This window comes from Hemicordylus capensis, chromosome 6, assembly GCF_027244095.1.
Source record: "Hemicordylus capensis ecotype Gifberg chromosome 6, rHemCap1.1.pri, whole genome shotgun sequence".
NCBI classification, from domain to species: Eukaryota; Metazoa; Chordata; class Lepidosauria; order Squamata; family Cordylidae; genus Hemicordylus; species Hemicordylus capensis.
In genome coordinates this window covers 70,528,324-70,556,224 of record NC_069662.1, presented here as the reverse complement: position 1 = coordinate 70,556,224, position 27,901 = coordinate 70,528,324, and the positions used below count along the sequence as shown (strand labels likewise).

The following is a 27,901-nucleotide window of genomic DNA, read 5'->3' as shown; positions in this document are numbered from 1 at the left end:
TAGCAGCTGCAGTAGATCTCTAAACTACACAGGGAACAAACCAATCTAAATGTTTTGGCCCACAAACTTCCTATTACTTAAGGTGTATATACTTTCAAGAGGAAATCTTTTAAAATTTAAATAGTGTGTTAGGATACCTGACTGTGGACCAAAACTGACCTATGCTGTTTGTGCAATGTAAGTAGGGAGAAGGCATGCCAGTGATGCCTCTTGTGTTTTATTTCATTTCGGTATTGTAGTGCACTTTAGAGTAGTCGCCAGAATATGCACTTGTGTGTTTTTGTTACGCTTGCACGTGCTTATCTTAGAAGAACGTGCGAGTAGTAGTTATTCTAACTTCACGATAATCGAATGAGGTACACACATCAGGTTGAGGGCGAGTTCCCAGAGCAATGCAATAGTAGTGTGTGTGTGTGTCACATGTATAAGATCATGTTTGCACAGAAGTAAACAGGCTGCCCTAAATGGGCCTTACTCTCAAGTATACGTAGTGCCATTTGAGGTGTATGTACGTGCTGGATTTGTGTGTGTGTGTTGCTTTAAGGAATCTCGCGAACAGCTCTTCTGAGATTACAGGTTGGGAAATGAGCGAATGGGACTGCTCCTTCCTTCCTCAGTCTGTCCCCAACTTCCTGTTTTGGGGGCGGACAGGACTGCTTCTCCGCCTTCATTTCTACTAAAAAAAACAAGAATAAAGAACCTCACTGCTCAGGAAAGAGAAGCAATAATTAAAACTGAAAGGCCCCGCCCACAAGCATACAGCTAGTTCCTGCTTAAGCCTGGCCGGAGAAGTTCCCTTCTAGACGGTTCAGCCACTCAGCCGCGAGTGACAAAGAGTCTAGGTAACATTTCCGCCAGTCGCTGATTGGTTGCTTAGTTGTGGCGAGGCGGGTGAGGGGAAGAGAAAGGAAACGCATCACGCGCACAGGCGCAGTGGGGTTTGTTTCCGGGTGTGGAGAGGTCTTCTCGGTAGAAACTGTTGGGTCTGCTCGACGTCGCCCGCCGACCGTCCTTTCTTCTTCTCAGACACCTGCCGCGATGAATCGCTTCTTTGGGAAATCGAAGCCTAAGGCGCCGCCCCCCAATCTGACGGACTGTATTGGCACGGTGGGTCTTCCTCGGGCGTGGCAATTTGGGCAGCGAGTTAACTGGAGGAGGGCCGGCGTCGCCAGGGCACCACCCTTTCCCTCTCCTGGCTGTGTGGAAAGGAAGTAGGCGCTGCTGCTTGTCTGTGGGCTTCCCATCTCGCTGGCTGCCATGGAATTAGTAAACTACTTGACACTAAGATATCCCCCTTAGGGGATGGGGCCGCTGAGGTTCCAGATTTCCTCCCCTTGGCGTTTCCAAGAAAGGGCTGAGAGGGACTCCTGTTTTCAGTCTTTGAAAAGTTGCTGCCAGTCTGTGTAGACAATACTGAGCTAGATGGACCAGTAGTCTGACTCGGTAGAAGGCAGTTTCCTATGTTCCAATGACTCTGCCTTTCAACTCCTGACTTCTAAAGTGTGTTGCAACAGTTAAGATCATAGACATAAAAAATAAAACAGTTATAAATACAGTGAATAACCCACTATGGGAAACACCTGTATTGGGCAGCAATGATATAGGAAGATGCTGAAAGGTGCCACCATCTCATACTGTGTGGGAGATGGCAATGGTAAATCCCTCCTGTATTCTACCAAAGAAAACCACATGGCTCTGTGGTCACCAGGAGTCCACACCGACTAGGCACCACAACTTTACTTTAGCAGGTTGAAAGCACAGTTTTAACCCAGGCATATGGGACAATTTTTACCTGTTGTCTGAAGTCTAGCAAGTTTGTTCCAGGTAAATAAATATGGAGAGGGAGTTCTGCGGCTGAGATGTTACTACCCAGAATGCCCTGTTTCTGGTTGCTCACCACCTACCTCACCTCTGAAGCTGGGAGCTCTCAGAGCCAAGTTTCCAACAAAGATCTTAACAGCCATGTGAGATCATAGAATGCTGGACATCTATGTGGTGCATAGAATGCTGGACTGATCATTTGGATTGACTGACATAATTTGGTCTGATCTAGTCAGCAAGTAGCTACTTATGCTATTAAGCAACACTGCATATTTGGGGAACACTTAATGCAGATTTACTATACCTTTTGACAGTTGGGCAGACTGTAGGCTTGTGGGATTTTTTTTTTTTTTAATATTAGAACCACAAGACGAGTGTTCCCTCTAACAGGAATCCCCAGATGTTGTTGACTACAACTCCCAGAATCCCCAGCCATAGGCCATTGCAGCTGGGGATGCTGGGAGTTGTAGTGAACAACAGCTGGGAATCCCTGTTAGAGGGAGCACTACTAAAACCCCACCAACCCGAGCCATGTGAGAATACTGAGTGGGGTGGGGCAGGCAAAGAATTGAGGAAACGGTGCCCCTGAGCATATGTTGCAATCAGGATTTTGTTTTCTGTACTAGAGCTGAAATCATAGTCCTTCCCTTCAAGTGCTCCCTCCATCACATTTTTCAGAAGCCTAATTTAAGGGCTCTTTTTGTTGCTGCTGCTGTTTAAATAATTGGGCATCAAAAACCTGTGTGTGATATCAGATTTCCTGGAGAGCTACCACATATCTGAATATATTTTCTTTAGGGCCATTTGACATGCATGTGGCAGCAAACCAGTTTCACAACCCAGTTTATACTTGGCAGGGATGATATTCGTGTTTTCAGATAGATATTGATTTCATTCACTATGTTTTTAAGTGTACAACTAAAAATTTAATGTGTGAAGAGGCTTATAATGTTTCCTATGCTCTGTTGGACCGAAGTAACTTTTGTGAACTTACGTGCAAAACTATAAACTAGCCTGCCTATCTATAAATACCCAAGTTAATCACTTGTGGCTCATTGGCAGCCGGAGAGAGTTTGGGTGGGAAGGAGACTACGTCTCTTCCCTGCATGATTACCTGAGGTTTATGCTTAGTTGTCATGGATGAATGGTGATTTACAAGACAGCTCTTTACTTCTTTCTCTCAAGAAACCTTGTTGTCTTAGGGTATGGATACATATAGTAAGATATACTTCACTGATGAAATAAAAGCATATTGTGACTCATAATGCATCTATGATGAGGATTAGTGAGGTTGGTCCCCAGGCTTCTCGCTGGTTGAAATGCGAAATGTTCATGTGGACTATACATTTAAGAACTATTTCCCCAAAATTTGGGATGTATTACAGGGTTTGTTGACCGCCATTATGGTTAATTTAACAAGAATTTAGTGCATGGCTTAGTTATATCAGTCCACCCAAACTGCAGTTTGAAAAAGTCTTTATGTTGATGCTTAAGGCACACCACACTGAAGCATGTTAGGTATGCTGCTTTAAATTAGCAGTACATCATAACTGAAAGGGTTCAATGTTAGTAAAAGGGTTAGTTAAATATGACACAAGTTTTCTTCCTAGATGAAAGTTTGAACAACTCCAAAGTAAACTGTTGTCAGACACATTGGTTCACAAATAGGAGGGTGAACAACTAAAATCCTGGTTTTAGTTACAGACTTAGTGGACAAGCTGAAAATGAGCCAGCCATGTGATGTCTAGCTTTTTAAGCAGTTGCCTCTTAGACTGCATTAATAGAAGCATAGTGTTCAGATCATAAGAAGTAATGATTCCACTCTGTTCAGTGATGGTCAGACCTGGAATACTGTGTTCAGTTGTAAGCACCAGATTTTATGGAGGACACTGATAAACTGAAACCAATTCAGAGGAGAGCAATGGTGAGGGGGTTGGAAACGAAGTCCTGTGAGGAATGGCTGAAGGAGCTGTTTAAGTTTAGCCTGGAGAAAAGAAGACTAAAGGGGGATATGATAGCTGTCATCAGATATCTGAAGGACTGTCACATAGCAGCCGCAGACTTGTTCTCTGTTGTTCCTTCGAGCAGGGCTAGGGTCAGTAGGTTGAAATTACAAGAAAGCAGATCCAGGCTAGACATTAGAAGGAATTTCCTAATTGTAAGAGCTGTTAGACAGTGGAACAACCTGCCTCCTGCAGTGGTGGGCTTTCCTTCGCTCATGGTTTCCAAACAGAGTCTGGACAGCCATCTTTCAGGGATAGTGCAGCAGTTTCTTGCTTTGAGTAAAGGGTTGGTCAAGAAGACAGTCAAGGTGCATTCCAACTGAATTTATGATTCAGCACAGAATTGTGATGTAAGCTGTCTGTCAAATTAGTGTGCACACTGATCAGCTGGTCTTATTGGGCTGTCTGAATTATGAATTTTGGTTTTGCGGGCTTTTGGGTGTGTTTGGAAGGGTCAGGGTGGAATTTATGCACCAAGTAGAGTGCTGAATGCTTCAGGAATGTATGTAGTTGCTAAGTGTTTCCTAACCAACTCAATTTTTTTTTTTAAAAAGAATGCTATTAACTTAGAGGATGGTGCAGAAATCTTAATTGGGCTATATGAATTTTGCATGCATATCATGCACATGAGTCTGGGTTCTGAACAGCATAGGTTTCTGAGAATGTCAGCTTTGTTTTCCCTTTTAAAAATGCACATTTCTTGTCATGATTTCAGAGAACCATTGAAAAATGTGTGTGGCAGTTTCGGTTCAAGACTCAGCCTTGAAATTAGAGAAGTGCACGAACCGAGGTTTGTGCACAGGTTTAGTGGCAAACCAGTTTGGATGAGGTTTGGACCAGTTTGGTGCCACAGGAAGGAGGAGAGCAAGCAGGATCTTTTTAAAAGAGAGAGAGCAGGTCCTTACCTGCTCACCACAGCCACATGCAGCTTCCTGCTGTTGCAGCGCTTGTCCCAAGTACCGCCATGCCAACACCAGCACACACATGGCATCAGCGTATACGTGGGCACCATTTGCGTGGTCAGCATGGTGTTGCTAACCACACAAACAGCGCCCATGTGGATTTCATGTGCGTGCTGGCTCCTGCCAGGTTCGTGCACATCCCTACTTGAAATATTGGGCAAGAGAACCTCTGTGCCTTGTCCTGTTTTTTTCCTGTCTTCTCCCATTTCCTCCTCAAATGCCCAACATACCTCCCTCCTTATCCTCTGTGACTCTAATCTTAATGTTCTGGACAAAGAGAAATATTGCCACTAAAATGTCTAATGAAAAAATTACTGACCTATTTTGACTGTATTGTCCTTTATCACAATTTAAAATATCATGTATCCTTTTCTGCTCAATGAACTTTGTCCAAAGAACTGTGCAACAGGTTCCATCCACTCATGATGGCTTTGGACTTGTTTTTATTAAACAGCAGCCCTTAGTGTCACATGGCAAACTACTTCTGAACCTTGGAGGCGTTTGTAAAAGCTGTCTGGAATTTGACATGAGGGGGATACTGCTCAGATACTGAAATAAAATAAATCTCATTGGCTTTGGATGTGCACAGGTAGATCTTTGGATCATAGCCCAGATGGGGACACAGGAGGAAATATTCAGGAAGAACTACAGAATTAAAGTGATGCTTTTCTTTTGTTTAGATGTGTTACAAAGTGGGTTTGCAGAACTACTGTTCACAGTGCAACTTTGCTCTCTAAATAGGGCATTCTATGTTGCAGTGCCCAGTGTAATTCCCCCCCCCTTCCCTCTGTGCACTCAGAATAATTTGAGAATCAATATAAGTGGGAATTAAAGCTTTTATTAGACAAAACAAGTTTAGTATATTTGGATACATATTTCTGTTTTCAAAAACCCTCTTTTATTCTATACACCCCAGATCTGAATATAAACTTAATACTTTAGGAGAAGCACATGGTAAGGCAGTGTCAAAGACCACCCTCTCAAGTGAATGTTGTCACATTCTTGTACCACAGACACCATTTTCTCTTTGTCCTTTTTGCCTCTAGTCTAGGTTAACAACTGAAGAGCACTCTGCCAGTGGTTTTGGCCCAGGGCCTCCAGTTGCTGACCCCTACTTCATGTGCTTTATGTGACTAGCTGCTCCTGTTAGATAAACACAGGCAGTCATTTCCCATTTAAATCATGTGGTATTTAAGTGCGCACTCAGTGTAGCAAGCTTGATTTCAGAATTGCTATAATTATCTTACCTGGCTTCAAAGTCTACAGATGCCTTGCTTTGTCATTAGTAAACAGTTTTTTCTCTTCCTCTTTCTTTCCATGCAAAAGGTGGATAGTAGATCAGAATCTATTGATAAGAAAATTTCCCGGCTTGATGCAGAACTGGTGAAGTATAAAGATCAAATAAAGAAGATGAGGGAGGGACCTGCAAAGGTATGATATGAGCAGTTTAGAGTGAGATGACTAACACCACACAATATTATAACTTGTTCTCCAGGTTTTTAGCTGCACCAGTGATTGATCTTCCTGTAATTGCCATTTCAGTACCTGAAACTTGTATCCTGTTTCAAAAAATACCTTTATGAGTAGTATCTACTTGGGGGAAGTCCTATAAGTGTGCCTCTCTTGTTTCTGCTTGTCAAATGCTGATGTAGATATGCAGAAACTCTGTTCATGTTGCAGTTCTCCTGCTGTCTTTTTTCTTTTTCTTTTCCCCAGACATGGGCAGAGTTTACAGCCTGAAGTGGCTGTTGATTAGACTTTGTTCCGGGGGTCTTGAATTCAAGTCTTAGCTCAGCTTGACTTGCTGGGTGGTGTTGAGTAAACCATTTTCTCTCATCCTCTGTTTCCAGGCTGTAAATGTCAATAGTGAGTTCCCTTGCAGATATGTCATGAATGTGAATAAGGATTGTAATGCACTTATTTTACTTATCTTATTACTTATTTTAAATATCATTATAGAATTTCTAACCAATACATTGTCGCTTAGCTAGACAGTTCTTTAACAGATCTTATAATGTACTAAAGCTGTGACTCACAAATGAATGTGTGCGCTTCAGCTGGCTTCATCTTGGTTAAAATAAGCAAATCTAAGTGTCAGTGTGATGTAGTGGCTCAAGTGCTGACCTTTAACAAGGGAGGTCCAGGTTCAAATTCCATGAAGCTCACTGGGCCATGAAGCTCACTGGGTTGCCTTGAACTAGTAACACTTTCTCTGTTTAACTTACACTACAGGGTTGTTGTGGGAATAATAGTGTAATGAGGAGTACACTACCTTGAGCTCCATGGAACAAGAGCAAGGTAAATGCAATAAGTAAACACAGAGGAGCTCTTTAGGTTTTCTGATTTCAGTGGTGCATGGATCATACTGTAGCTGTGATACTTAATGTTTCAAAAGAATACGAACCCTGGTGTTTATAAACCAACCTGGATATTAGCAGCAGAAAGATGGTATATAAATTGTAAAAATATAAAAATCATAACTTGAAGTTTTGCACTCAGCAGTTAAACTGTTAATCCTTATTAGATTACCTTTTTTCCTAGAACATGGTAAAGCAGAAAGCCCTGAGAGTGTTAAAACAGAAGCGAATGTAAGTTTTTTCACCTTTTTCCAGATCTTTACTTTTAAAACTGCGTGCTGACTTAATTGGTGGGAGTGGAAATGGGTGTCTTCACATTTTGACTTTTCATAGTAGACAGATGCTGTTTGTCCTTGTCCGCCATTTCTACTAATCCAACCCTTCCTGAAGTCCTCTGACTTATGCAGAGAACTTGTGGAATAGAACAGCTTCATGCTGTTATAGAAAGATGGTCCCTGGCCCTAGTCACAGCCGCCTATTTACATAGTGGGCACTACTTCTGGCAGTGAACATGTTCTTAATCTCAGTTAGCTACACTGCTGTCTGATGACAGAGCAATATAATGGTAGACAGCAGGGGATGGGAGCAGATGCCAGAAAGAGGAGTGAAGGAGAACGACTCTTGTTCCTCAGACACACTGGGAGGATAAGCATCTGAAACTTAGCATTCAGACAGTCCTTCAAAGAGTGATTCGATGATAGAGAACAAGCCCTGTATATATGGTGGTTTGCACTTGTGGTTTGCAGGCAAACAGTGATGTGATCAAATACAGAAACAATTCATTAAGCTGTGGGTGCAAGCGTAGGAGGGCATATGTGAGCACAGAGCCATTTGCCAATGTTCAGACTAACTCTGTGCTGATGTGCCAGAGTTTTGCATTGTGTGAGGGGAGATCCCTGGGTTTTGATGAATCCCTTCCCTTCAGCTTGCAACCTCATGTGCCTCTTGAAACTAGTTTTTTGAGGGACATAGTTGTGGGAGGCACAGGTGACTTCACAGGGAAGGAGGGATCACTGAAAACTGCACCCCCTGTACAACAGGAAACTTTATTGTATTGGCATGGGACTGTCTGAATGTCAGCTGGTGTACAGCTCCTACTTCATCCCTCTTAATTCAGTGACTGAGCCTGGATGCTGAGTTCAGGTTGCTGATACTGCTGCTACCTCCTCTTCTTCCAGTGTGTGTCTGAGGAACTGCCTCCAAGCGAAAGGTGACTCTCACCTTCTGTGTCTTCCCTGCACAGTGTGGAGAACAGCTCTGCCTCTGAGTTCTTTGCAAACACCAGAGAACTTGGGTCCATTATGCCCTGTACATACACACCTCGCTCTGCAGTGTGTGGAAACTTGGAGAAGGAATCTTTATTGTGGTCCAGGGTGCTGGCCAGATTGGGAGGATCACTTGTTCCTGGTGAGGGGAATTCTTAAATTCTAAGTGGGTCACATCTGTTTTGCTTGTGCAACTTCTTGTTTTGTGTGTTAAAAGCAGTTATGCATGAGCAACAGTAAGACCTGGAGCTAGCTCTTCCATGTCCAGGATGGATGGACTGAATTGCTCCAGTTTAATTTCAGAAGCAAGCTCTCCTGCTTTAATTTGCCATAGAATTGCCATAGAAACTCATTATTAGAACCAGGTGCAAAAAGTAGCCAGAATAATAGGAGAAAGTTTATTTATTTATTTGATTTATATACCGCCCTTCCAAAAATGGCTCAGGGAAAGTTGATGCTGAATATGGACTGCAGCCATTGAAGAATGTAAATGATGTTATTTTAGGTTAGCATAAGATGCTTGAAGAGTTGTGCAGCTGTGCCTGCTTAGTAGCTCATGAACCGAGCACGATTTGGCAGATTACACTGACTGTTCAATGTAGTTTCAGGCAGGGGATCCAACATAGTAAATCTCATTCCTCTTTCTGCCCCAGGAAGTAGAATACAGCTGAGTTCTGTATTCTTGTGGGGCACTGTATTCTCCAGGACGTGGTCTCAGGACTGGAAGAAGACTTAGGATCATGCTGTTAGCATATTGAAGTGGGTAAAGAACTGTACTGAACAACCACATCCGAACTCCTTCACAAGTGCTCAAGCTCTATAATGCATAATCACGGAGCACATTTGCTGAGTCATAGGTAGAGCATTGCACACAGAGAGGTCTAAAGGATGGACTGTCTCTTGTATCTGGAAGTGAGCCATTGTAATAATGAGAAATAGGTTACAGCGCCTGCACAGGAACCTTCCAGATGGATTAATTAGCTCCACTCTGGCACCCCTCCCTGCCGTGCACATGCTCAGTGCGTTTCTTTTCTCGGTAATTGGGCACCATTTTGATTCAGTTTCTTTTCTACCACTGATGCGTTGAGACCTTCAGGTTATTGCTCCTCAGTAATTAGAAAAGAAAGCATTATTCAAATGGATTTGACTGTGTTTTTGACTACGGACCGTGAGTTAACTATTCTTTGGTTTCTGGACATCGGACTTGTTAGTTTGGAATTCTAGTTTGAAAAGACTACTTTCAAACGTTGCTCTCGATGTAGAGCAAAATTACCTTCTACTGATGAACATGATCTGTGCCTGTTGTGTTTGGGTGAACACCATGTCCTTCGAGATCAAGGACTCCCTCACCTACAGTGATTCAATGTCAAGATTCGTTGACATTGATGGATCCTTCACTACCAATCTCTTCAGCATTGAGAACCTCTCTACTTCCTGCTGGCCCTCTATTAGGCCCGTCGACATCAACAGCCATGTCGATATTTTGCTTCAGTGCTAACCTCAATACCAAGCATATGGCCAGTATCGATGGCCGAGGTCGAGCACGGATCTACTCAACGAAATATTCCGCGTTCACCATTGGCAGCGTTGTCTCCACATTCCTACAAACCTCTGTCATCGTTTCTAGCATGAATGCCTGTGAGGTCTCCTCTGCTATTATTTGACAATACTGAGGATACCACCTTTGGTCAGAGCACTGCAAAGTCATTAATGAGTATGTTGGACTCTACCACAGGTGCTCCTTCTGGCTCTGTGTTCCAGGGTGTTTTAAGTGGTGGCTTGGATGTTGATGTGGATGAGGAAGGAGATTCAACTCCTAAAACTCCATCCATGTTGTCTTTTACGAGTGCAACGACTAGAACGGGTCTCACCTCTTTCCAGCCTGTATGGCCAGCTTTGTTTATGGCAACTTTGCCGCCCACCGCTACTGCAACTTTGTGGAGGCCATCTTCTACATTTGTGGCACCAAAGGTTGCAAAGGGACCCTTTACACACATGTGGGTTTAGACACACAATGTAGCCAATTACTCAACTGGACTTTGCTGAATTTCAATTATGGAGGGTGCTGTATATGCTGAAAGGCATACAATCTGTTCCTGTACAGCAACATATGCTGCCTCCTCAGCCTGCAGCCCTCCCTTGCACCTCATCCTATGTCTGCGGTGACCATTGGGAATGAGCCAGGGGGTTCAGACTACCCCTCTTCCAGGGGATGACCCTGTTGCACCTGGAGCACTATCCTTACCTCAGCGTCTGATTATAACACCTGCTGGAGATCACTTATACCCACCTCCACCCACATGTCCGGTGGGTTCTCTAGTATCAGTTCCAGAAGTTGTTCCTATACTGTCTGATGACTCTTACGATTCCTCCGATTCGTTGGAGCCAGACACTGATGGTGAAGGGAGAATTCCGAAGTATCCTTCAGATCCACCCTCCTATCTACCCACGAAACCTTCCACCTCTCCTAATGAGGAATTTTAATCTTACGCTAAAATGATACAGCAAATGACTGAGTTTCTAGGTCTGGAAATAAAACAACTGACTCCAGACCTTGACGACCTCATTTACAAAATGTTTGTCACAGTCCAATCGATTCAACCTGTCACCTTGCCCGTGTTACCAGTGATTTCTAAAGCAGCCAAAACAGCTGAGAAGTCTTGCAAACTTCTAGTCCGACTTCCCAACGTTTAGAGAGTTTGTACCGTATCAAATAGAAGGGGGGAAAGCACCCTACTCCGAACTCTTTAGTAATAGAATGTGCAGCCTCGTCTAAAACGGACCACAGTCATTCCACCCCTTCCTATAAAGAAGAGAGAAACCTGGACATTTTTGGATGCCTCGTTTACACGACTGAGAGCTTATCTATTCCCAATGCGAATTATGTGGCCTGTATGGCACGTTACAATTATTGCCTATGGGACTCTTTACACAAGGAACTCTCCTCATTGAAACCAGAAGACTTTGTGTCTAAATATGAGGAGGTACTTAACAAATTACCTGAATTTACCAGATAGCAGCTAAGTATGTTTAAACACTTGGTGGAAACTGAATCTATGACAATGACCACCACAGTCTCTTTTAGGCGCCATGCCTGGTTACAGTCTTCGACCCTGCAGTGCAGAACAACATGAAAGATCGCATTGAAAATCTGCCATTCGGCAAAGGTCTCTTTCGTGATTCAACAGAATCAACAATGGAAACCTTTAAAAAATCAAGATTTACGTCAAAGAGTTTTTCATCTACAACTGCACAAAGTTTTCCCCGCTGCTGGAACTTCAATAGTCAACATTCTGGTTTCCAATATCAAGACCTTAAAGAACATAAGAAGCAATACATGCCATACCACAAAAAGGGCTTTGGGCAAAAGAACAAAAATCAGGGACCCCATCCTGGGAAAGATGCCTCCAAGTAGTCCCTTTGATTGCCAAGATCGTCTACCACACATATCATCACCTGCTGGAGTATTGAACACCGAAGTACTGGCTATTGGTGACATACCTGTAATAACACTTCTTTTGCCACCCTGTGTCATCACACTAGCCAGTCATACTCCAACATGTCACCAGATAACAACATACCAGTGGGTCTTAAGAATTATCAATTCGGGTTATGCAATTGAGTTCGAAACTTTACCAAGCTTCAAGGGCATGAAGATCACTCCCCCAACTCCCACTTTATTGGAAGTAATAGAGACTCTGTTGGAAAAGAGCGATAGTGCCAGTGTGGTGGACAGACCAGCTGAAGGGATTCTACTCGTGTTATTTCCTCATTCCAAAGCAGGATGGTCGGATCAGGGTGATTATGGATCTCCGGGGCCTCAATCAATTCATTGATATACGCAAGTTCCACATGACGGCACTGCAAGGAATTCTTCCACTCCTTGCCAAAGAGGAGTGGCTTGCTATATTAGATCTCAAAGACACGTATTTTCATTTTGAAATTCAATGCAACTACTTCCGGTTCACTGTAGGAAGTACAGAGCCCTGCTCTTTGGTTTGTCTACAGCACCGTCTACAGCTCTTTGGTTTGTCTACAGCACATGTTTACCAAATGTATGGCAGCAGTTGTAGGTTACTTGTGCACGCAGAGTATCATCATATTCCTTTACTTAATGACTGGCTCCTGGTATACCAGGATAGGTCAGAATTAAGAGTCCCAGATCCAGTATGTCTTGCGACTGTTGAAGGACTTGGGAGTCCAGGTCAATTGGGCCAAGTTGAAACTGCAACCAACAGGATCAATAGACTACATTGGAGCAGTGCTGGGCGCACTGGCAAAACGAGCATACCTACCAGAGGAACAATATCTTCACATTGGTGGAAACATTCTAAAACCAACTGCACCAATAGGCTGAACAAGTTCAGAGGTTGCTCAGCCTAATGGCCTTCTGTAAAGCATGTCCTCCATACTCACCTACATATGCGGCAACTACAACTTTTGGTTTCTGCAGTTATTCCACCCAAATGTCAACAGTCAGCTGATGCTGCTGGAAGTCCCCCTGCCTGTACTAAAGTCCTTATGAAGGTGAAAAGTGCGGGAGAACCTACTTCAAGTTATATCTTTCGAACCTTCAGCTCCAACAAGGTGAGTGACAACAGATGTCTCCATGAAGTGGTGGGGAGCACATTGCGGGAGTCATCAAACTCAGGGCTTGTGGACAGCACAACAGAGGAAGATGCATATCAACTTCCTAGAGCTGATGGTGGTGTATCTGGCCCTAAAACCTTTTGCACCTCTGATAAAGGACTCCACAGTTCAGCTCCAATGGACAATACTATGGCGATTGCCTATGTCAATCATCAGGGAGGCACAGTTTCAAGGTGTGTCTGTACGCTAAGCACACAACTTTGGAATTGGTGCATTTCCCAAAATGTGTTCCTGGTGGCCATCCACATCAAGGGTATGGAGAACATCTTAGTGAATGACTTGAACAGGACATTCAGGACTCAACAACATCACAAATGGGAGCTCAAGAAAGCATGCCTGGACCATCCTGACTGCTATGTAGGGGATTCCGCAGGTTTCCGCGGTTCTCTTCCAGAGCGGGCATTGGGTGAGCGTCTCTGGGGGATGCTTTTCAGTACAACTGGAACAAGCATCTACTATATGTATTTCCCCCACTACCCCTAGTCAGCGGGGTTGTGGGCAAGCAGATACAAGACAGTGCAAAAGCTATTTTAGTGATGACATGGCCACACCAGCAGTGGTTTGTGTCACTATTCAGACTGATAGGGAACAATTATTGCCATCTACCTCTCGACTCAGATCTGTTAACAAGAGACGGCGGTATAATACTACATCCAACTCTATGGACTCTGTGGCTCATGGCGTGGAAGGTCAGTTACTGAAGAGAATTATACTAAACTGTTGTAGACTTTGTACACAAAAAAGTTAGACTAGTAAATAGAAGTGTTTTACCACCTATGCCAAGGACCATGGATTTGACCTGTTCAGGGCTTCCACGGATCAAGTCCTACTGTACCTTACCAGGCTGAAGGAATCTGGTCTGGTGAATGTATCCTTATGGGTGCATCAGGCTGCTATTTCAGCTAAGCATGGGGGCTGGCAAGGCAAGACCGCCTTCTCTCATCCTCGATGCAAAAGGTTTCTGTGGGGTATTAATAACCTATAGCCTCCTATACACCACCCAGCTGAACAGTGCAGTCAATCTCTAGTACTGGGTTCACTAATGGAATCTCCCTTTGAACCACTTCATGAGGCAAGCTTGTGGTTTTTGACACTGAAAACTGCTTTTCTCATCGCCATAACTACTGCCTGTTGTGTTAGTAAAATGGCTGCTTTAAGGGTGGATGTAAGAGTTCTTCCCCAACAAGGTCTTATGCATACCGACCTGTTTTTCTTACTTAAGGTTGTAACAGATTTTCACTTGGATCAAAATACTGTGCTTCCATCATTTTTTCAAGATCCTGAGACACGCCTGGAATGAACTTTGCATTCATTGGATGTCATGCACTGCCTTCTCCATTACTTGAAAAGAACAAAAGACTTTTGGTGTATAAAGCTGCTCTTTGTACTGTTCAAGAGCAAAAATAAAGGCTTGCCATTATCAAGACAGAGACTATCTCATTGGTTAGTTGAACTGATTTTTTTAACATACAAGTTACAGAACCAGCAACCTCCAAAGGTGGTGAAAGCACACTCCACGAGAGTGTACAGTACTTCAGCTGCTCACTTATCTGGTCTCCATTACGTATGGCTACTGAAGCCAAATTTGGAAGAGAAGAGAGTTCTAGATCAGTGGGTGGAACGGTTGCATCCTCCGCCAGGGGAAGGGAAAGCTGGTTAGTCACCCATTACTCAGGATGATAACGGATCACTTCCAGTTAAACAGGTTGTTTACCTGTAATTTATGATCTGGAGGTGATCTGTTGTCATTCATGAGACCCACCCGTATCCTGCTGCAGCATTGTAAAATTGGCAGATGACTTACATGGACAGTTGATTGGACACTTCAAAGAACATCTGAGCATCAGGCGCTGTGCAAGAAGCCAGAGAGTCCATCCGGAAGGTCCCTGTGCAAGCGCAGTAATCCATTTCTCATGAATGACAACAGTTCACCTCCAGATCATAAGTTAAAGATAAACAACCTGTTTTTCTTACAGTTTACTCTTCCTTACCAGTGGAGCTGAGGGTGAACTTGGTTTAGTTTATTTAAAATTCAGTCAATGACCAGACAGTATTAGCAGCAATAGATGTCAAATAAATCATCTAAGACTTTAAGGAGACTTAAAATAACAGTAATCCAGTTAACTCAGGTCGTAGCTTGCAGAGAGCAAAACAATATTTTGCCACATTTAAAAAATGGCACCATTAATATCAGACAATAAAATTTGCAAATAGAAAGCATCTGAGTGCCCTGGATATTTTGACAGCAATGGTAAAATTCATTGAGAATGAGCATCTCTATAATATGGACAGTACAATAAAACATGAACAGAAGATTCAACAACCCCAGCTCCACACAGGCAAACTCTGGCCCCATGGGGCACTTTCTTAACTTGTGAGATATGATTACAAATTTGGTAGGGCCCTCAAAGTCCAGATAATATTGCTTCAGGAGCTGCATATAACCTGTGGGCTGCCAGTTGTTCATTCCTGCCCCAAGCCTTGGATCAGGGCCTCAGTTGGTTATCAAACACTTATCTGGATTTCTGGGATGGAGGACAGACTCAGCACTGAATGTGACTTGTTATGGCTCAGTATCTGATGGCTGTATGTTTTAAATGTAGGTATGAAAACCAACGGGATAACCTTGCCCAGCAGTCTTTCAATATGGAGCAAGCCAATTACACCATCCAGTCTCTGAAAGATACAAAAACAACGGTAACTCCAGCTTCTGTTTTCATTTTAAGTTTGTATTTTGTGGGTGCTTGTAGTGACTCCATATACATTATCTGGCTGCTTTTTTTTTTAGGTTGATGCCATGAAAGTGGGAGTGAAGGAAATGAAGAAGGCTTATAAGCAAGTTAAAATTGATCAGATTGAGGTGAGTTTTGATATTAATGTAAAATAGTAATAATGTGTAACTGAACCATAATCACCCAGATTTCACAAGCAAGTTCTTGGTTTTAATTAGGGGTGAGTCCGAACCGGTCCGGCGGCCATTCTAAAGAATGGCCGAACTGCCGGACCGGTTCGGCTCTTGCTGGTCCGGGTCTGGGTGGGGGGTATTGCTTTAAGGGCGGGAGGGCTTGCTTACCCCTCCCGCCTCTTTGCCCCCTCCAGCACCCGCATTTAACAGACAAACGGGGCGCTGGAAACCAGCTGCCCCCGCCGCCGCCCCCCCCCCGCCACGAGCAGATTTACCCTTTAAAACTGCCAATACCCCTGCCGTCGCCCGCCAGCCCTCCCTCCCTTCCTCCCAGCTGCCCGCCCGACCGCCCGAGGACTCACCCAATGCTTTAGAAAAAACGAGAGGAGCTACCGGACGGAGCTCCTCTCGTTACGAAGGCCTGCTGCATACTGAAGGGACCTTTTTATCTGCCACCATTTGACTTTGTGTTATAATAAACTTCAGGACTTGCAAGACCAATTGGAAGATATGATGGAAGAGGCTGGTGAAATCCAGGAAGCATTGGGTCGTAGCTATGGAACCCCAGAGATTGATGAAGATGACTTAGAGGCGGGTAAGTGGCTCACTGATGGGTTTTAACCATGCTTTAGTGGGACTAAGTCATCCCTCTAATTTTTTCATCTCTGTGCGGAATGCGTTTTGTTCTGGGCAGCAATATCAAGGCAGTATGTGTGCACATGCATTCAGAGTGGGGCCTTCCTAAGTGGGATCTAAAATATCTGGACTGTGATCCGTTGTAACCATAAGGAATGGGTTCTGCACCTGCGCAGGGACCTCCCGGGCTGATTGTCTAGCTCCTCTTGACGCCCCTCCTCCGCCTGCACGTGCTGTGCTGAGACCGTTAAGATTGGCGGTTGGGGCATCTCCTCCTCAGTTTCTTTTTGACTGCCTTTGCGATCAAACCTCGCAGCTGTTGCTCCTCGAGAGAAATTTTAGAAAGTGTTTGGACTCTTGATTTGAACTTGGATTGGACTTGATTATGATTTACTCTTGCTGGACGGATTTGTTGAAAGATCGTTCGCCTTTACAACTTGACCTCGGAACGGATATCGGATTGCGTTTGTGTGACGGACTAGTGGATTTGGTGACTGTGCTTTTCCTCCATTACCAGCAATCTGGCTATGGAGGGGAAGAAAACTTCTAAAAGATGTGAGAAGTGTCGGGCCAAGCTGCCGTCGACAGATCACCATGACGCGTGTTTAATGTGTCTAGGGGAGGAGCATAATACCGCTACGTGTAGGGTATGTTGCTCTTTTTCAAAACAGACGAGGCAGAATAGGGCGCTGCGCCTTAGGGTGGCGTTATGATGAGGCACTTCGCTCGCCGACACCATGGCCGGGCACCTCATCAGGCTCCCCTTCGATGCCAGGGATCCGATTGACATCGGGCGCATCAGGCTCTCCGGAGTCGAATGACCGCAGAACTGCAGAGCAGTAGTCTAAAACTGCGGGGGCGAGTGCTGTGAAATCTTCGGAAGCTGTTTTCAAAAAGCCCAAGGATGTTTCTAAAAAGGGGAAGCACAAACATCGAGAGCGTGCAAAGGGGTTGGAGGCACCAAGAGCAAGGGCGCACCGTACCCCTTCCCCAACAACGGCACAAGTTTTTGAAGGTGACTCGGATGAATCTATCTCTGCGTCAACCGCTTCACCATTGGCCATGGCGACGCCGCATTCAAGGTCCACATCAACATCGATGGCTCTTTCGATATTGGCATTGACATCGACAGCTCAACCTCCATGGTCGACATTGACAGCACCATTGCTGTTTTCGACATTGGCATCGACAACCTTGCCAGACCAGGGCATAATTTATGGCACAACCTCGACGTCGACATCAGCCTCAGCTACTGCCGCAGCTTTAGGAAGAGCTCCTCATCTGCTCTCTCCGGCAAAGACCCCTTTTCAATCTCCTTCTACTCCTAGAACACTGGGTTACGGCGTGCAGGAAGGAGGGCAGGGGACGGAACTGCGTGACCTAATGGACTCAGCTTCCAGTACTCCGTCTGGATCAACTTTCCAAGGCTTTTTGAGCACTGGCCTCGATGATGAGCGTGATGAGGGAGATCCGGTTCGGCTGCCCGGGACACCTTCCTACTCACCTGTACGTGTTCAGTCGACAGGAGTTCGCCTGCCATCTGCAGTTGAGCCCGCTATGGGACTACCTTCTGGACCTCCAACCCACAGTTGTGGATTCCGGCACACGTTACCTGGTGACTATGCAGATTACTTGCACTGGAAGGCAATGCAACTACCCTGTGCCCAACGCTCTGTAGAACAGCCACAGGTTCCTGCTATTCAAGGGCAGGTGGTAGTACCACCTCAACCCCTGCCAGTCATGCAGCTTCAGCCACCAGCTGTGCAGCTGCAACCTCTGGCCATGCAGCTTCAGTCACCAGCTGTGCAACACCAACTGTCATCTGTGTCACTTCACTCACCAGCTGCACCACGTCAGCCTCAAACCCTGCAACATCTGCCGCCAGCTGTACAACCCCTTGAAAAGCGTGGTGGCAAAAGGAAGCGGAAATCTTCTCCCTCGCCCTCAGAGCCACCTTCCTCCCCGGTGGGGAGGGGGGACAGCCAGGATGATGATTCTGCGGCAAGCTCCGACTCTGACGACATCAGTAGAATATCAGATCCTCCCTCTGACGTCCCACCTTGTCTCTCTACCTCACCAACGGAGGAGTTGAAGGCGTATCATACGCTAATAAGGGATATAGCGGAAGCTCTGGGGATGAACCTGAAGTCTCCAGATACAGATTTTGTGGACCCAGTGTATAACATGATGGGGAAATCGAAGACCTCACACCCGGTTGCTCTTACTATGATTCCGGCAATTAGTAAGGCAGCAAAGACGGCGTGGGAACAGATGCATGTCACATCTCCGACTTCTAAGCGTTTGGAAAATTTGTACAGAGTTACTGAGGAAGACAACACTTACCTGCTGCATCACCCAGTTCCCAATTCTTTGGTGGTTGACTGCGCCTCAACATCAAAGGGTGGTCGCTGTCATACAACACCTGCAGATAAAGAGGGGAGAAAGATAGACATCATGGGTAGGAAGATTTATAGCACGGCGAGTCTGGCGATTCGAGTTGCCAATTATGCAGCCTGTATGGCCCGATATAATCATTTGTTGTGGGATGCACTGCTGCAGGATTCAACTTCCATGTCACCAGAGGACTTCCAGTGGAAGTTTAATGAAAACTATCAAAGAACCACAGCAGTGACAAGGCAGCAGTTGAGTGCCTTTAAGCACTTGGCAGAGACAGAATCACGTACGACGGTTACCGCTGTGGCCATGTGTAGGCATGCCTGGCTTCGCTCCACCACTCTTCAGCCAGATATGAAGGACAGGGTGGAATCTCTGGCATTTGATGGGAAAGGGCTGTTCCATGAAGAGATGGACATGTCCATGGAATCGTTAAAAAAGTTGAAGTATACGGCTCGTACCTTTATGGCATTGTCTGGTGCGTCGGGGACTACATCAAAGGGCTGCTCTTATTCACGTCAGAGGTCCAACAGATTCCAGGATAGAAAGGACTATAGGAGGCAATACCGACCCTATCAACGCCCTAGGGGATATAACCAGAAGACAAAAAGGAATGCAACACGGCAAAACAAGGAAGCTGCAAAGCAGAGCTTTTGATGGGACGATTCATCCATTGCACGTTCAGAACACTGGCCTGATTCCAACACCACCGGCCAGTCTAACCAGGACCCCCACCATCGGTCCTGTAGTTGTCAGAAATACCATCAAACTGGCAAGCCATGTTCAACCATGGCACAACATAACATCAGACTGGTGGGTTCTAAGGATAGTACAGACGGGGTATGCATTGGAATTTGTGGAGAAGCCTCCCTTTTCGGGGCTGATATACACGCCAGCCACGGAAGTTCTACAGGAGGAAGTCAAGGTTCTGCTAGAGAAGCAGGCAATTGCACCAGTGCAGTGGGCGAACAGACTATCGGGTTATTACTCCCGTTATTTCCAGATTCTGAAAAGAGATGGTGGGATCTGGGCTATAATGGACTTGAGGGGTCTCAATTATTACATAGAGACCAAGAAATTCAGAATGATCACTCTGCAGGCTATCCTGCCCTTATTGGCCCACAGAGTATGGGCAGCGACATTGGATCTGAAGGATGCCTACTTTCATGTAGGCATCCAAGAGAACCACCGCAAATATCTCTGGTTCATGGTGGGGAATCAGATATACCAGTACATGGTTCTCCCATTCGGTCTATCAACAGCACCAAGAGTTTTGACCAAAGTTATGGTGGTGGTGGTTGCCTACCTGAGGACGCAAGGGGTGATGGTCTACCTGTATTTAGACAATTGGCTCCTGGTCAATCACAGCAGGGAGATCTTGGTCCAACATATAAAGCAGGTGATCGGCCTGTTGGAAAACCTTGGGGTCAACATCAGTTGGAAAAAGTCGAAGCTCTCCCCAATGAGGCGGGTAGACTTCATTGGTGCGGTGCTGGATTTGGAAGGAAAGAGAGTGTTTTTGCCACAGGAGCGCATTTGCCAGATACACTCACTCATCCAGCAATTTATGGGCACCCTGTGTCAATCTGCAGTACGGATTCAGAAGCTGCTGGGTCTGATGGCCTCCTGCACTACCACGGTGGAGTACACACGTCTGCACATGCGCACGTTACAGCAATGGTACCCCCGCAACTTCCGCCCCAATGTGGACAGTCAGAACATGTGCCTAACCATGCCACAGGCAGTCTTGAGCAGTTTACACTGGTGGATGGAGGTGCAGAATCTAACACAAGGGGTGTTGTTCGAAGCATTAACCCCAACCTGTTGGGTGGCAATGGGTGCATCCTTAACAGGATGGGGGGTGCATTGCATGGATGGACTACGTCGTGTTGTCTAATTGCAGCTGCACAGTCTCTCCTCTGAGAAGCGGCTCGAATGCCTTCAGGGCCAGAAACACCGCCATGAGCTCTAAGTAGTTGATATGTTGCTGAGTTTGAGGTTGTGTCCAGGAGACATGTATCTCCTGGACATGTATCTCCAGGAAGTATTCAACAAATCGAGGGTCCCCTCGATAGACTTGTTCGCGAAGCGTGCCAACAAAAAGTGTGCCAACTATTGCTCATGTGCGGACATAGGTCGGGGGTCCCTGGGGGATGCATTTCAACACACCTGGAGTGTGGGTCTCCTATATCTATTTCCACCGCTACCTCTTCTGGGTCAAGTGGTAGCACTAATTATTCGGGACAGAGCAGACTGCATTCTACTGACCCCTTGGTGGCCACGCCAACCGTGGTTTGCTCCGCTTCTGCAGTTATCACGAGGCACCTTCCACAGGTTCCCAAAAAGACAGGACCTGTTACAAAGGGAACAGGGAAGGGTGTTGCATCCCGAAGTTCAGGGCTTGAAAATGACAGCCTGGAGAATCAGGTTATGAAAGATAGCTTGCTGAACAGCAGGCGTGAGTCCACTAGGCGTGATTACACGTGCAAGTGGAAGAGGTATAGAACTTATATGAAAGGAAAGGGGATCAAGCCCTTACATGCCATGCCACGCAAGGTTTTGGTTTACTTGACATCACTGAAATTGATGGGGCTAGCCAACGTTTCTATCAAGCTCCATTTGGCAGCCATTTCATCCAGACATAAGGGTTGGGATGGCTCAACTGCATTTTCCCATCCCGAAAGTAAACGTTTCCTAAAGGGCCTTAACAATTTGTATCCACCTGTGCGTCAGCCATTGGAACAGTGGAGCTTGTCCTTAGTATTGTCGGCACTTACGGAACATCCTTTTGAACCGCTGGCTACGATACCCATTAGACTGCTATCCTTGAAGGCTACCTTTCTGGTAGCAATCACATCTGCGAAGCGAGTGAGCGAGTTGACAGCGCTTCGTGTGGATAAGCCGTATACTCAATTCTATCCTCACAAGGTAGTTTTGAGGCTGGATCCGCGCTTTCGCACTAAAGTAGTTACTGACTTTCACATAAATCAGGAGATAATTCTGCCTACCTTTTTTCAGGACCCTGAGACTGATTTGGAAAGAGCATTCCACTCAATAGATGTGCGAAGGGCCCTTCTGTATTATTTGAAGTCAACTCACGCCTTCCGAAGGAGTAGGAAACTCTTTATCTCATACAAGGAGAGATGTAAGGATCGTCCGGTTTCGCGCCAACGTCTTGCGCACTGGATAGTGGAACTAATCTTTCAGGCATATAAATGCCAGGGAGTTGCACCACCAAGAACAGTGCGGGCACATTCAACTACGCCTTATGCGGCATCAGCAGCCCACCTGTCAGGCATCAAGATGTCAGATATCTGCATGGCTGCCACATGGTCATCTCAGCAGCCATTTATCAAACATTACGCTATTGATTTGAGAATGGCATGTGAAGCAAATTTCGGAAGGACTGTACTGAAAAGGGTGTTAGCGTAGGCTTTGGGTCGACTGCACCCACCTCCAGAGCGGAGAAGCTTGCTAATCACCCATTCCTTATGGTTACAACGGATCACAGTCCAGATAAACAGGTTGCTTACCTGTAACTTATGATCTGAATGTGATCCGTTGTAGCCATAAGTACTCTCCCTGACCATCCCCGCTGCAGTACCAGTTGGGGGAGAAGGGACTATTCAACTTGCAGATTGACCCTGGAGGCGGTCTGCGAGAAACTGAGGAGGAGACGCCCCAACCGCCAATCTTAACGGTCTCAGCACAGCACGTGCAGGCGGAGGAGAGGCGTCAAGAGGAGCTAGACAATCAGCCCGCGAGGTCCCTGCACAGGCGCAGAACCCATTCCTTATGGCTACAACGGATCACATCCAGATCATAAGTTACAGGTAAGCAACCTGTTTTAACTGAGCAGACATCAGAAAATTTGTGAGCATGTGCACGCCTTAGCGGGAACAGTGGTGGGACTGTGATTTAATGCATTCTTAATCACCTGAATTAATCACAAATAACTTTTATGACAAGGTAGATAACTTAGGTTCACTTCAGGCATTTTGCCAAACCTTCTTAAAGAAAGCTCAACTATGGTTTAGTATGGTGTCTGAAGTGACAGATCATGATTTGCAGTCAGCTGTGAATTAGAACCAATGGTTTGAAGTAGAGTGATAAACCATGGGTTGTGCTAGCTATGATTGGCCTAAGTGCAATGTTCTGCTTGCACAACGGGGTGTTCTTGCCTTCTGCTTCTTGCAGTTCTTGTGTTCTTGCAGTTTTCTGTGCCCACTGAAATGCAGCTCTAGAGAGCTTAGGGATTCTCCTCAAGCAACTTTTGGTGGTGGGGGAGGAAATCAGTGGAAATCTGAGATCAGTCTTCAGCTCATTCAAGTGTTTGCATAATGTCTGAAAAGAACAACTGTGGTTATAGCTACTGCTCCACCTCTCAAAACTTTTGCACAATAGAGACAGGAGTGAGCTCATGAAGCTGACAATGAAAGCACATAAATAGCTCTAAACTGTGGTTTGCCTGCTATACAAAAGCTCAAGCCATGGTTTGGGTTCTAAACCATGAGAAGCACAAGATGTGGTTTGGTGTGATGTCCAAATTCAGCCTTATTACTACCAATACGACAGATATTTATATACTGCTTTTCAACAAAAGTTCCCAAAGTGGTTTACATAGATATAAATAAATAAAATGGCTCCCTGTCCCCAAAGGGCTCACAATCTAAAAAAGAAACACAAGATAGACACCAGCAACAGCCACTCAAGGAATGCTGTGCTGGGGATGAACAGGGCCAGTTGCTCTCCCACTGCTAAATAAAGAGAATATCACTTTTAAATCTTTGCTCAGTTTCCAAATATAACCTTCGTTGCTGACTGAAGATTATATTGGAAATGTGTGTAATCATGTGTTCCAGCATTCTAGTTTCAAATATGAGGATTAGAAGGGCAGATTCAGATATCACACGCAACCTGGTTAAATATCAGTTCCATGTCGTTCTAATTGAATCAGGAGAGCATACTCCCTCCTCCTTTGTCCATGCGTTAATTGGAAGAATTCTATTTTCATCTGAAGTTAGAAACAAACCAACTGAACTAACCAGTCTTGGTTTATTTTAAATAAGTCTACTTCAAGTTTACTTGAAGAAATATATATTTCAAGTCTACTCCAATATCTACTTGAAATAAAAAGAGATGTGAAACCCACTTCAAAACTTGTTCACATCTCAGTTTCCCCCAAGTAAAATAAACCAAGATCAATGTCACTGTTGATCTTGATTTGTTCCTAACCTCCTCAGAAGTAGAGTTCTTCCTAATTGCGTGATGAGAAGGGAGCATGTGATTTTAATATTAGGCGATGTCATGCAGAACCAACATTCCGTGTGATGTTGGGTTCTGTATGAGATCTGAACCCACTCAAGAAGTACTGTTTCTTCCCCTTAATGAATGCATGCTATGGTAAAAGTGAGATCGTTATTTTCTATGGAAAGAAAAATCTGTGTTGAATGAAGTTTTTCTAACATACATAGCTGGTTTTAATTATTATAAAGCTATGAGCTTTTTGGAGAGGTGGAATATTAATTGGCTAAATAAATAAGCTATGTGGTAACCAAGAGCCGTGTGTTCAGAAATGCTGAGCTACACCTACACAAGTCCCACTAAAATTACTGCGACTTAAATTTGTCATGACTATTGTCTAATTGATTTCAGTGGTGCTTGGTCATAACTGTTCTTCCTGTTATTTTTACAAATGCTTGTGCAATTAACATTATAAATAGGATTTACCATGTGTTGGCAAACTCTCCTACTGCCTGTTTTCCTATCAGTGACACATTTTATGTTCTTTTTGTTTTAGAACTGGAAGCACTGGGTGATGAACTTCTGGCAGATGAGGATAGCTCCTATCTGGATGAAGCTGCATCTGTTCCATCAATTCCAGAGGGCACACCAACTGAAACAAAAAACAAAGTGAGTCTGTCTGTGTGTCTCTCTCTCCCTCCCCCCCACCTGTCTATTTTGCAGAATATACTTGCAGTGTAACCTTAGCTGTCCTAAGAAAGTGAATTTGACTGTCCCATGAAATAAATGGTATTTAAGTTAGTTAATACTCTTATCTCATTGATTTCAATGGTGCTTAGTCAGAATTCACTTTTGTTCTTAAGATGCAACCCTATTTTTGTTGGTTTATTGTCCTTGCCATCTTTTATTTATTAAGGCATAGTGAAGCTAGACCTGTCCCATCTATTTCCATCATAGTCCCAAGGAATAGATGATATAAGTGATGTGCTTTTAAAAACCAAACAGCTGTAGAGGAGCGGGGGCTGGGTGGGTCTAGTGAACTGCAAGTGATATAGTAGGTGCCTTTGAGTATTTAATGAAAAGGCAGCATATACATTTTTAAACATATTAAAGCAATTTTTTTCACTCAGACTCCATCATACAATGGTGAAGAAACATGATTCTGATTTGGCAAGGTGTCTCAATTGTCAAACCATGGTTTGTGATCGACTAGTAAACCAGAATCCAAAACCACAGTTTGGAATGGATTTGCAAGACATGGTTTCTGGTTAATTGTAGTTTGCTGGCAGAAGGCAAAAGCATACAAGCAGCTGCAAACTATGGTTTGAGTTTCAAACTATAGTTAGGGCCAGTACCCAAGGTTGGCATTTCTTACTGTCTGAATGCAGGATTTCTTCCCCAAAGCAGTTACGTTAGTGCCTTAAAACCTCAAGTTCAGCTCCAAGGCTAAAATAACCCCCACTACCCATGAAGCTGAAAACCGTGTCCAAAGTCTGCCCAACCACCCCCCAAAATACTGGTTACAAACAGAACCCAGATAAATATGAAGAAAGCTTCACATGCCCTGGTTCTGGCAGGGTTAATTTGTCTTTGCCCGGCCACTGGATGCTGAGAAGATATGAGTGAATCCAAGCACAATGTGCATGTGTGGCCTTGCTCCGAATCGTAGCCAATGGTGGCTAAAGAATGACATGCTGATGCCATGCCCACAGTCTGGCAATGCAAACAGTGCCTCAAATGCTGGAATTGAGCCTGGGAGGACTAGGAAGAGGGAGGGAGCCAGCAGGCGGAGGTAACAAAACCAAAATTACTGGATTGTGTGTGGCATGATTCTCAGTTTCAGCACTTAACCTCAGGTATGCCTAGCCACAGTTTGGCGTTATGACTGAATTGGGCCTGCCTTGACATGTCTGAACTGAACCTTTGCCTTTTATGTTATGTGTAACTTTTTGTGTTAGTGTTGCTAATATATACAGAAACACTTCTTCTACATTTGGGTTTGAGACTTATGCCTTCAGTGGTAGAATAAACTTTAATTGAAGTAGTCCAACTCTTTCTTTCACTTCTATATGGAAACTCATTAAAATCCTCTTTGAGCATTCCTCAAATTCCACTTTGGCAACACTGATTCTTTTTGAACTTTTTGATTCTTCTGTCTATGGTGTTCTGTTGCCAAAAGTTTTCAGACATTCCTTATTTCTCCATTATCTTTGCGAGACAAACATAATAATAATAGCATAATCAGTTATTGTAAGTTCCATTGAGTAAGTGTCTTAGGCAGTTGATAAACATTAAGTAGAGGGTTTATGAAATGGTGGTGCAGTGGTCAATTAGCTGTTTGCTAGTGTAGACATCTCAGGATTGAGCCATAACATTACTCTTCACTGATTGATTTTTGGTATTCTTAACAGTTGGCGAAAGGAGAAACCACTAACTCTTATGTTTACTCTTTCTCACAGGATGGTGCACTGGTGGATGAATTTGGATTGCCACGAATCCCTGCCACATAACTTCTTGATTTCACTGGGAATTCTGTTTTTTTTCATTTACAAACTTCTTAACAAAAACACTTGAGGGTGGTGGAGATCATGGCTTTCCAGTACCACTTGATGTCACTACATAATGAAAATACGGAATGGATGATGAATGACAAACCCCTTCTTTGAAGACATTTTATTACTAGCTTTTGTATTAACAGCAAGAAATTAGCACAATTTTTTCCTTCAGTGGGATCCATTCAAAGTTCTACATTTTGGCTTCATTGCTTTTGTAGATGCATTGTATGAAAAATACTTGGTTATTTATAGTTTTCTTTGATTGTAATTCTCTTGGGAAAACAAAAGGGCAGTTGTGGTGGTTTCTCTTAAAGTTTCCTTTATTGTGCTCACTTTGCTCATAAAATTATGCATTTTCTAAGATTACATCAATTTTGACTCTCATGCTACTGTATTTTCCATCACTATAGCAGTAACATACATGCAAAGGAGATTACCTTGTGTAAAACATTTTAACATAAAATGATAAAATGTATATCATGTAGCTAGCTTTATTCTGTTGTGTGGTGTTATATATACATATATACACACACTGTTCTTTTTGTCTCCGTTACTAAGACAATACTCAGATGTCAGACTCTCAGTATTGTTGGTGTTCATTTCTTCCTTCTCTGTGCCTGTCACTTCAAGGACACACAGTGCTGATCAGCAACTAGTTTTAGGGAAAGACCATTTTGAGGAAGGCAGACAGTGATGGGCCAGATCTCTGAAGCAGGGTACCAGTGAGTCTCATTGCCAATAGTCTTTCTGTATACCTCTGTGGGGCTGAATTTGGCCCTGAGGCCTCCAGCCAATTCCTTTTGGGAATCAACAACACAAGTATTTCCTTTCACAAGCTTAAACCTAGGCACAACAACTTGGAAATGTTACACTGGAATCAATAAGATGATTGAGATGTAAGCAGTTGAGACTTGTTTCTAATTTCAGTCCCTCCCATTCTTTGATTTTCTTGCTTTTATTTGGAATATTGTGTAACTACTAGCTTTACATTATAATATCCTTATACTGTGGAGGTATATGTATGTTTCCCTGCATAACACTTTTCTTTTTATTTGGTTATGTGAAATGAGGATTGCCAACTAACAATACAAAATATGACTGGTTTGGAA

At 44.3% G+C, this 27,901-nt stretch overlaps 1 protein-coding gene across 1 annotated transcript; it reads left to right on the top strand.

Annotated features, from left to right (window-relative positions):
* Positions 1-899: 899 nt before the first annotated feature.
* CHMP5 (charged multivesicular body protein 5) lies at positions 900-27,901 on the top strand. The gene is made up of 8 exons (XM_053265114.1): positions 900-1,107; positions 6,113-6,217; positions 7,328-7,374; positions 15,662-15,755; positions 15,847-15,918; positions 16,450-16,558; positions 24,794-24,906; positions 26,697-27,901. The coding sequence occupies exons 1-8, from the start codon at positions 1,039-1,041 to the stop codon at positions 26,745-26,747; spliced, it is 660 nt and encodes a 219-aa protein (XP_053121089.1). The 5' UTR covers positions 900-1,038; the 3' UTR covers positions 26,748-27,901.

Coding starts and splice junctions, on each gene's coding strand:
- CHMP5 (XM_053265114.1), top strand. CDS start 1,039: ATGAATCGCTTCTTTGGGAAATCGAAGCCTAAGGCGCCGCCCCCCAAT. Junction 6,218..7,327: donor TGAGGGAGGGACCTGCAAAG/GTATGATATGAG, acceptor CTTTTTTCCTAG/AACATGGTAAAGCAGAAAGC. Junction 24,907..26,696: donor CAACTGAAACAAAAAACAAA/GTGAGTCTGTCT, acceptor TCTTTCTCACAG/GATGGTGCACTGGTGGATGA.